Source organism: Prosopis cineraria, unplaced genomic scaffold (assembly GCF_029017545.1).
Source record: "Prosopis cineraria cultivar Desert tree isolate PC_DT_omini unplaced genomic scaffold, ASM2901754v1 PC6, whole genome shotgun sequence".
Classification (NCBI taxonomy): Eukaryota; Viridiplantae; Streptophyta; class Magnoliopsida; order Fabales; family Fabaceae; genus Prosopis; species Prosopis cineraria.
The window spans coordinates 2,104,009-2,115,092 of record NW_026555337.1 but is presented as its reverse complement, the minus strand read 5'-3'; the positions used below and the strand labels follow the sequence as shown (position 1 = coordinate 2,115,092).

Here is an 11,084-nt window from a genome sequence, read left to right as displayed (position 1 = left end):
CCATTTTGACATCAACCCTGAAAAATTTATGAGTAGGTTACAAATAATATACATTAAATAGTAACTTATCTAATCCTCATTCTCATGCGAAGCATGGTATCCATATCCTTAAAGAATGGGGCTTGTCAGCAAACAGGCCGTGTGAAATTGCAATGAGAACCATCGGCCCAAATCTTTGAGCCCAAGTTCCCCAATGTTGTTACTTACCGGCAGGCCTCTATTGTGATTGGTCACATTTGTGAGACGCTTATTGGAGCAGAAGCAGACGACGCTACTCGTAGCTGACCTCGGTGGCCGGGGAAGCAGGAGAACTGGGGAGCACTTGTCGGCCGTTTCTTGCTCTCGTGTGGCCTTTTTGTTAGGGAAAAGACGACAAAGATGACCTTGCGTATCCTCACCAGAGCCTGGCAGAGCCGAAGGAGAAGGCGGATTTTGGATCCTGCTTTGATCTCTCGCTCTTTTTCTGAGCTTTCTTCTCGATCCGAACGGTTCGGGAAACGATTCCTTATTTCATTTTTCTGTAATTGGAAGCAGAGCGTCACACTCATTTTTGTTGGATTTCATCATGAATTTCCAGACCTTCTTTCGGCATTGCGTTCGACATCGACGGTGTCATTGTGCTCGGGAATTCCCCCATCGGTGGCTCTGCGGCTGCGTTAAGGAGGTTATATGACGAAGCCGGTACAAATTGCATGTCTTCACTTCGCACCTACTATTTCTGAGGATTTAAGTTGCTGTTTTAGCATCCTATTATCGCTGTCAAGGACTGATGTACTTTTTCCTCTCTTTATGTTGCCAGGTAAAATGAAAGTCCCGTACGTTTTCTTGACAAATGGTGAGATGCTACTTTCTGTCTTTCTCGACCAAGTCTATGTATTCTGATTAAAAGAGTTCTAAAGAATCTTAACTCTGCTCTGGCATCCTCGTTATGGCGGCTGGAGCATTGGACAGTTATTGAGAATGTTGCATGAGAATGGATATAATCTCGTTGTGTATAAGCCTCTGTCCATACTTCCTTGTTCGCAAAAGCTAGTGTAACTTCCATTAACTATTAGTATATTCACATTGCCTTAATTTTCTATCATTAACTGGTGACTTACGATTGAAAAATGATTACTGTGAGACTTAAATGCTGTCTGCCATGTTGTGTGATATATTTTTAGTTTTTTGGTTTTGGATAGTCAAATTTATTAGTAGTATCAGTAGCATCAGTTATTGAACTATCAACTCTATGAACTCTATCGCCTTTTCAGAATACCTCACTTCTTGGTTCTTGAATTATCCTTTGCATAGGCGGTGGTTATCCTGAATCTAGAAGAGCCTCTGACCTTAGTTGTCTGTTAGGCCTACATATATCATCTTCACAGGTATTTTGAAAATATAGTAACCGCTCTTTCTTCTTTCTCGTTTTCCTCGTATACTATTCTATTTTGCTGCATGCATATCCATGTAAACATTCAAAGCACCAATGGACTAGTTTTACCTTCATTGTTATGAATCCTCTCCTTAAGTTTTTTATTTTATTTTTGTTTTTTGGCCTTGAATCAAGGAGTTTTGTCCTTAATCATTTAACTCCGATCATTATGCAGGTCATTCAGGGCCATTCTCCATTTAAACAATTGGTCAATCGGTATGCATTTTAAAGTGGTGTAAAATCACGATATGCTGAATTTTAATAAAGATCACCTTGCATTTCAGGATGCAATGTGAATGTTTAGCTTTGTGTTTGAATGATCATATTCTCAAAAGAAGCTCGAGGCTTCAAGAACATATTCTGATTTTTGTGGATCCACGTTGTCCCATGTTATGCTTTATTATAGGAAATACGAAGATCTATTGTGATCTTAGGATAACATTAAATTTTTATATTGTTTTATATCATGATGCTTGGAGGTTTTAGTATAATTTATATCATGAGCATGGTACTGCCCATGAGTTCATAGATTGAACTGGAATCCATTTGAATTGTTTTATAGCTAGATGTTGTGGGTTGTTATCATGCTAAGTTTCTAATAACAACCAACAACTATATCCAAGAACTTGGTGTGAAAATGGCTCTCTACAATCTGCACAGTATGAAAGGAAGGGCCTATTTTCCCAATGTTTAAATTTTGAGTGGGTCAATTGTCTTAATTGAAAGTGCCAAGGTTCATGTATCAGAAGGTTAAAGTTGAGAGGATTGCTTCTTAGTCATCCTAAAACAATTCTGGAGTCACGTACCTATATACTCCTGTAATTTCCTAATGGAGAGAACCTATATTATCTTAGTCTTTTTATCTTATAGATTTTTCAGTTTGCAGATTTCAAAATGAACTCATTGTTGCTGTGGGAAAAGGGGAACCTGCTGCTGTGATGTCTGAATATGGTTTCAAGTAAATTTTTAACATGACTGGTTTATTTGATATTTCATGAAACGTTAAACAGTGTAATGTTAATTGTAATATCTCATGACTTTGCTTTTATTGCTTTCTATCTTCAGAAATGTCATTTCAATTGATGAATATGCATCATGCTTTGAACATATTGATCCTCTGGCACCGTACAAGAAATGCACAACACAGTTGGTTGTTGATCAGAATTCAGAATTAAAGGAAAGTGCTCCGAGAAATAATGTCTGCTCTGAGAGGGTTAGAGCAGCTTTTGTAGTTAGTGACCCTGTTGATTGGAGCAGAGATATACAGGTTACTAAAATTCTATGGTTTATCATATGAATTTTCTTAATTTGACGTTTGAATATTTAGTAGGGGATATATTATGTGCAATGGTTTTCTAGCTCATCCTTTTGAACCACAGTCTGTAATAGTTATAGTTCAATTAAACATCTTTTACTATAAGCATCCAACGGTCAATTTGAAGTTTAACCATTATGCAATATTCGTTTGTCACAAAGAGGCGTGAAAAAACACATCATGAACGACTTGGTGCTTTCCTTGATGGAAAGTTGCATCTCAGGAGTTACCCACATGGTAGTACGGGGCTTAAGCAAATCCAATTTGGTGATGTTTTCAGCAGATCGAAATAACCAGTCTAAGCCTGTTCTTCAAGCATATTTTATCATCCTCGATACAATATTTGTGTTGACAAAATTTATCACCACATTCCTTGATAGTAGCAAATTTTCTGTGCTTCGGCTATTGGTGGACCATAACTGTCTTCACGTTATAGCTAGGCCAAAAGAATTAAAACAAACGAACAGGAAAGGAATAGAAAAAAGGGGTATACGATTAATGTTTCACCAAAAGAGGCTATATTGAGAAGCATTCAACTATTAAGACTGACACCTCAAAAGGCTCTCATCGATAATACTTGGTTTGTTACAATCGTTCTTGAATGGTACCTTGTGTTTTCAAGCACCCAAAAAAAAAAAAAATCAGCCTCTACGTTTGTACTCTTTTGTAGTTGTTAAATCTGTTTTTTTTTTTTTTTCCTTCTCGCATGACAGGTAGATCTGTGACTGACCACAACATATTGTTCAGGTTCTCTCTGACATCTTAAGGACAGGAGGTCTTCCTGGAAGAAATGTTGGACCACAACCTCATTTATTCTTTGCAAATGATGACCTTGAGTACCAGGTTTGTTGATTTTTGTTATATTAACGGCAAGATGGAGATTCCATGGAACCCTTTTAAAATACTATACCATGTTTACTGATGAGGCCGCACCAAAGTTAGACTGCTTTTCCTTCTGAACGTCTTGGCATGGGAGCTTTTAGAATTGCATTGGAGTCCATCTTCAATAGGTAAGAATGCCTGATATCTAACTTATGTTTGCCTATATTTTGGTTCCTCTAATTGAACACGACTTAGATGAGGAATACTGTTCTCGTTAATCCTCGTCATCAACGCAGCCAAAAAAAAAAAAATATAGATTAGTATCCTGGCGTAGCTTTTGTTCTCATTAACAAACTTAATTTTTATCTTGGAATGCTCCCTTGCAGAATTCACCCTCACGCTCTAGAATATACTAGTTTTGGCAAACCGCATCCATCTGTATTCAAGAATGCAGAACTTGTGTTAGAGCAAGTCACGCTATCACTTGATGATCTACATGACGTAAATCATAAGAATGCTCAGTGTTTCAAAACTCTTTACATGATTGGAGATAATCCTGCAGTTGACATCAAAGGTGCAAGACAGGTTTGGCTCTGGGACTGTGAATTATGTTTCACCAGTGAGATGCATAATTTTATCTGCAGACGAATAATGCTGTGAGAATCGAATTTGATTCATTTCAGGCTGGACATCCTTGGTTTTCTATTCTCACGAGAACTGGAGTTTTCAAGGGGAAGGAAAATCATCACGAGTTTCCAGCGGATCTGGTACTCCCCACCTCCTCTCCCACCAAAGACTATCTATATTTTAAAAAGGTTAAAATGTATAAAACTTTTCTAAATTTTGAGACAACTGCATATGATTTCTCTCACTTCAAACGTTCAAAGTTAACTCTCGTAACCTTCAATTTTGTTTTCTAGAACCTCCTGCCATTGATTAACTATTATTTTATTAATATAGTGATTATCATATTAGAGTAATGCAATACACATGGCACATGACATGAAAAAATTTTTTTATAAGATTTTTAAACACATTTGTATAACTTCTGGAAACACTCATCTTTACGTAATCTGCAGGTTGTTGACAATGTGGAAGAAGCAGTGGACTATATTTTGGCAAAGGAATGCGTCTTGTAGGTTGCCGTTGCTTTCCATGACCGAGGCTTACGAGTCCCGGAAACTGAAAAATGATAATAGTTTTATGATTCTTCTGTATTCTTTTGAAGCAGAAGTCACTGAATGAAAATTTTAAAGCTTCGATTGGGTTGAAATTGATGGGTTTGTTATCCCCTTGTATCTTGTGATCAAGGTTAAAAGAGAAAAAGGGTTATTATCCTTTGTATTGCATTTCTTATAGTTTCTCCTTCAAACCCGTTGCCAGTAAAAACTAAAATGTAGCAAAAATAATATATGAAAGACCGCTCTGCGCATCGAATTTGGTGACAGACCCCTCTTTTCTATAATTTTATTGCTTACCTTCTCACACTTCAAACCTGATGGAAAATTGAATTCTTTTTTTTTTTTGGTTAAGAATTCTTTTTTATTTTGAGCAGGAAATGAAACTAAAAAAAAGCAAAAGAAAAGAAAATCTTATTTGATTGTTACCCGAAGAGGGAAAAAAAAAAAGTGATCTTGGATCCAAACAAGCAAGCAACCGCCCTTTCGTTCCAGAACCGACAAGTTCCTGCAATCCCTACAAGTGAAATGCCAGAACAAGGCAAATTCTTTTAGTTATTGCTCAACATTTCTATTTTGGAAAACTCCACAAGAATCTGGTTGTCTTCAAGATCTACTGGCAGTTTAACAGTGATGGAGATTCCATATAAAGAACAGAGACGCATATTTCTGGACATAGCTGTAACGTTCAAAACTATATTTGAACTATTGAATAAATTGCAACGACCCGAAATGGTTTTGTACTTATCCTCATAGTCAACATTTAGTTTGGACGTGCATGAAGTGAATTATAATAATTGGGTGAACATGCTTCTCCCTGGTATAGCAAAGTTATCAAAATCTCAGATTAATCTGAGAAGCGCAATTTCGTCACCATGCATTTTGTATTGTTGTTCTCCAACAGTCCACGGGAGACACGTATCTATCATTGCGAGTCTCTTCTCTTAGCTGGGATGACACATGTTGATGTGGAAATTAATGTCTTACATCCCATCTCGACCAATCAGTTATATCAATAATTAACTTTATTTAATTTTTTTTTTAGATAGAAAATATCAGTTGAGGATAGGAACAAGGAAGTACTCCTCAAGAGCATCGGAAATTCGGAGTCCATAACTAAACCATGAACTTGCCCTGTGATATCCTTTTTGTTATAAGTTGGATCTCATGAATTTATCAAGATTTTGCATGTCTCTACGCCTAAAAAATAATTACAAGAGAGTACTTACAGCTAACGATTTTCATATTGATAACAAGATTTAGCTTAATAACCTTAAAAATTATATGTTAAATCTTTATTAATTGAATTAATCCTTATTAGTATCTGGTATCTGTGAAGAAAAAGGCATGCTCCACTTGACTCAACTGGAGACATGATTTCATTATTGTTCAACTTGTTTGTGTTGGGACCTGGCTGTGTTAGTCATTCATGCTATATTATTGTCCTTTGCAGCTTGCTTTTGATAGAAACGTCTTAGAAAGCTCTTTCCCGCTTTGTTTTATTGGCCATATTCTATATTCATTCCCATATTTATTATCAAAACAATTTTAAATTATTTTTATTCTTGATATAATATAGTTAGAAAAATTATTATATTTTTCAATTCCACCAAGAATAACATTAAAAGGTTATATATAACAATTTAAAAAATATAATTATTATTTATAGTGAGCATAAAATTAAATAAATTTGTTTTATTTTAAGGAAAGGAGGGAGTGGAGAAAATAATAAACTTAATGGGTCGGCGGAAACATGATGAGGACTCGCTGCGATTGTCAGCTAACTCGATCCGCCTGTCCCACTGAAGCGACACCTGGCATTAAAGATTGTGGGTTCCGTTTGACAAAATTATCACCTCGGGTAATTGATGCATTATTTTTATTATATTTTATGAGACATGTAAATTTTTAATGCTAAATGCCGTGAAGTGGACTCCCTAAAATTACCCATTCATTCCAGAAGTCTTCCTTCCCGTACATCTCAGCTCCTCACCCGATGCCGCCAATTTCCTTCCCCATAAAATTTAAAGGGAGAATGATAAGTAAGAAATTTATTAAAATTTTAATCTTAAAATATAATAAAAAAGTATTAAAATTTAAGAACATCAATATTAAAAAAAATTAATTTAATATTAATATTTTTATAAAGTCTGTGTTTATCATTTTTTTTTTAATTTCAAATGTCAGAGCAAGGCCACCAGGGCAAAGGCAGCACAGCAACCTGCATTCACTTTCTTATTTTAAAAAAAACTACATGTACGTTTTCTATATTATAATAAAAATGTAACTAATAGATATAATCAGATTTTAGTTCTATCAAGTTGATTATAGCATATTTGTTCTGCAAGAGAGAGGAACATTCTTTGGATTTAATGGCAATAAATTAAAACACTAAAATTAAGTCGATATGTTAACCAAATCAAAGTAAAATAAAGAACATGCTGGCAACCTGGGGTCTACTTGCTCATACATGGACCCCAGGAATTATGATGATATAATATGAGGATGCCGAAGAAATATGAATATGCGGCAGAGGAAAACACGTAATAAACCTCACACATCAACGCGTGTGTAATCCATTTTTACTGTAACTATATAGTGCTCCTTATCTTTAATCGGATTCTGATCACATATAGTGAATTTTGTGCATTGAATGAAAATTAGGAGGATCTCACCGTTCATTCTATGATTCTATCTAATAGTTGAAAAGAGAGGAGTGCATAAAAAAAACAGTGGACAAATATATTTTCTACAACAAAAAATTACTTCGTAATTCAAATTTTAAAAAACTTACTTCATAGTTCACATCAATAATTTAAAAATCAAAGTGGTTTAGAGTTTGGCTCGGTCAACATGTGAAAAAATTGGTTTAAAAATTGAGTTGGGTTGGACTATTTGGGACCAATATTGGATCGAAAATCAAGATCAAGTTGAGAATCAGATCTGATTTTTAAAAATTAAATTGTTTAAATTTTTTTTACAAAATGATCAATTTTTTTAATCATTTAATATTATATTATATCATGTGGCTTGTTAAATTATGATAAACTTAAAATATTTAGTTTTATTTTTAAATTAACTATAAATTTCATGTTTATTTCTTATATTTAAATTATTATATACATATATAATTTTTTTATTTAATTATCATGTCACTGATTTGACCATTAATCCGATTAAATCATATGAATCATGAACCATTGACCTTTTTGGTTCAATATTTGGTCCCATTCTAAAAACATTACTTCACATAATCCTAAAAAGATTTACTTCACAATTTAAATCCTAAAAAACTATGAAAAAATAGGTTTTAAAGAGTATATAAAAAAAAAAGGTTTGTGACCTTGGTCAAGACTCAAGACTTTCACGTTTGGTCTGGAAGAAAGGAAAAATAAGAGAAAAATAAAATAGGTGAATACTGAGTAAAAAATTGTCAAAAATATTTTCGTGTAGTGATTTTTTTTTAAAATTTTATTCTTATCCCCATCCAAGCTAGGGTCATTAGGCTAGGTCACAACGACCCGTCTTACTGGTATATTTTTAACCATTCATTTGTATTTTTTGGTGGTTGTGTATCTCAATGACATCGCTTATCTTTCTGCTCTTTTCTATTTGACAACTGGCTTACATACTTACGTCCATGTTCTCGTGAATGAATGTATTTATTTAAGGCCAAAATTAAATATTAATTCTTTCCTTCCCAAGCCGAATGTTCCCATTTGAATAAGGAGATCCGTTTAAAAACAATTGTATTGTTATAGACAGTGCGGATATTTTCATCACACTATTCACTAATACGGTGATGATGGATAAAGATTGAGATTTTTCAATTTTCAAACAGTTCTTTGTTGATAAAGAAACAAAAGTCAAGATCCAGTTATTTCAACAACTGCAATTCTTTACAACAGATCGTTAAACTCGCGAGTTTAAATAAACTCGTCATAAGAATATAAACTCATATTATAAATTTAAATTGTAAACTTTTAAAAATTTATCTCTATTAAAAAATCACTATTAAAATATGATTATAATTTAATTTAAATATATAAAAAATATAAATCATTAAAATTAAATTCATCTATATTGATGAATTACCATACACAAGACATGAAAATTTTAAAATAGGGAAACTTATTTTTAATATTTTTGTTTTCTTTTTTATTAGTATTATTTTTGCATTTCAAATTCTTTTTCTTTGAACCAAGTCTTATAACTTTCATGAACTAAATTCTTCGTATTATATACTTAACTTGCTCAATTCAAAAAAAAAATGGTGAGCTTAACAAGTTTAATCAGACTTGCATATGGTTTGAGCTTATGAATTAGTTAACATAATTTTATAAGTTAAAAATATAAAAATGATAAATTTGAAGATAATCTCACGAGTTTAACTGATTTTGTATTTAATCTGAGTTTATAAATAAGTTAACATAATTTTATAAGTTACAAATATAAAAATGTTAAACTAGTAAAGTCAACTTGAGATCCTTATGCACAAAATGCTTAGTTAATTACTTGAATTATGTGCGCACGTGCACATTAACTTGTTTATTTTTTTCACCCAAGTCACTTTTATAACTTATTCATATTTCCTGGTGGCCTCAAGTTAAGGTTTGAGCTGGTTAATCCATGCGACGTCTCTCCACACAATGATATTGCTAAGAAAGCTCTTGGTTCAATTTAAGGTTAAGAGAGTATACAATGATGCTTTATGTAACACCCTCAAATTTACAAACCGATTTTTCGCAAGTTATTAATTCAAGAAATCATTTTTTTTTTCATTGAACCCTTATCATACCCTTATCATGGTAGAAAAATTTCTACCATGATACATCCAAGACAATATACCACAGGTCTTAAAATATCTCAAAAAGCAATTAGAACCATGAGGGACAGACATGATCCTCATAGCATGTTATTTAAATTAGGTCATGAATCAAAAGGGACAGACATAATCCTCTTGGACATATAAATGCATTTAATAAAAAGGATTAGAGTTTACATGCTCCATAGACAAGATATGTCCTAAGTTGGCAAAAGATACATTGTATAATCCAAAATAAGAGGCAACGTAAAAGATGGTGTCTCATACACCATAATTACACCTCTGGTGCTTTCTCGGCCGGATTCGCTCCTGTAAAAATATTAACCACGGGGAATGAGACTTAAAAGTCTCAGTAACCAAAAATTAATATGTAATGATGCATGCGGATGTAACTAATCATGCGATTGCTAAGTGGGCACACAAAACATTTAACCGAACAATATTTTCAAACAAACTGAACAAGTATTTAATTGCATGACTGCACCTTATATCCTCCTTTCACCATGCTCGGACGCCAAATCACCCGGCCAAAGGTGAGTTGGACCAAGCGACACGCCACTCATTGGGTCCAATGAGGGCTTACCACGTGGTAATAATTAACCGAACAGAAATTCCCATTAACACCATACATTAAAATACCCTGACAAGTCATGCATCATTCAAATATCCAAACAGGAATATATCCGAACAATAATATCTCATCATGATAAACAAAAATAAATTTTTAACCCACTTGGCAATAATTTCAAACAAGTATATACAGTATTTATTTTCAATAATTCATAATTTTTCCAAACAACAAAACAACACATAACCATTCACAAACACACTCATCACAACACATTAATAATGGTTACCTTGTGTCTTGAATAACAAGTTCCCCTTCACAACTCCTTTTTCACCACTATCTTTGTCAATATAATCTACATAATTATTTCACAATACTATATATTAATTTTACATTAAAATAAATAACTCTAATTTAAAGAGTTAGAAAGTCTTAAATCTATAGTCCATATTAACACTAATTTAAGATTTATGCCTTATTTAACTTCCCAAATTCTTTTCTAAAATTCTCGTACCCTAATGAACTATTTTTTTTATCCTCAATTCACTTCTAGTATCGCAATTTCATCCTTCTACATTCTAAAAATTCATCTAAAAATAAATTAAAAATTTTAGAATTATCCTGAAGCCTCAAATCACCTTTCTATAACCTCAAAAATACCTATTCATACTTAAATAAATATTTAATAATCATAGATTTATCCCTACATCTCAGATTCCACATAAATTCAACCATATAGATCTAGATTTTAACTCAAAAATTCTTAAACATGAGTTTCAACCTTAAGAAAATATTCTATAATATTTACTATATCCCTAAGAATTTTAACCTATATTTTTAATCCATCATATCATCAGATTAACTATCCTATAGAAAAATCCTAATCAAAATATTTACTCTATCCTACAAAATAATCATATCACTAGAAAGCTAATATTATTTAGAAAATAACTATAAAATTA

The 11,084-nt window shown here is 32.9% G+C and overlaps 1 protein-coding gene across 3 annotated transcripts; it reads left to right on the top strand.

The window, feature by feature from the left end:
- The first annotated feature begins 230 nt into the window (after positions 1-230).
- On the top strand, positions 231-5,016 carry LOC129313453 (uncharacterized protein YKR070W-like). Of its 3 annotated transcripts, XM_054956572.1 has the most exons (12): positions 231-488; positions 578-681; positions 800-835; positions 1,294-1,367; positions 1,590-1,630; positions 2,301-2,372; positions 2,480-2,681; positions 3,477-3,572; positions 3,672-3,739; positions 3,938-4,136; positions 4,235-4,318; positions 4,631-5,016. In XM_054956572.1, exons 1-12 carry the CDS (start codon positions 379-381, stop codon positions 4,688-4,690), a joined length of 1,146 nt encoding a protein of 381 aa, XP_054812547.1. In that variant the 5' UTR covers positions 231-378; the 3' UTR covers positions 4,691-5,016. The 3 variants fall into 3 exon arrangements, with proteins under 3 accessions (XP_054812547.1, XP_054812548.1, XP_054812549.1); XM_054956573.1 differs by lacking the exons at positions 1,294-1,367; positions 1,590-1,630 and having other exon boundaries at positions 232-488; positions 2,294-2,372; XM_054956574.1 differs by lacking the exons at positions 231-488; positions 578-681 and having other exon boundaries at positions 811-835; positions 1,254-1,630.
- The last annotated feature ends 6,068 nt before the right edge of the window (positions 5,017-11,084 follow it).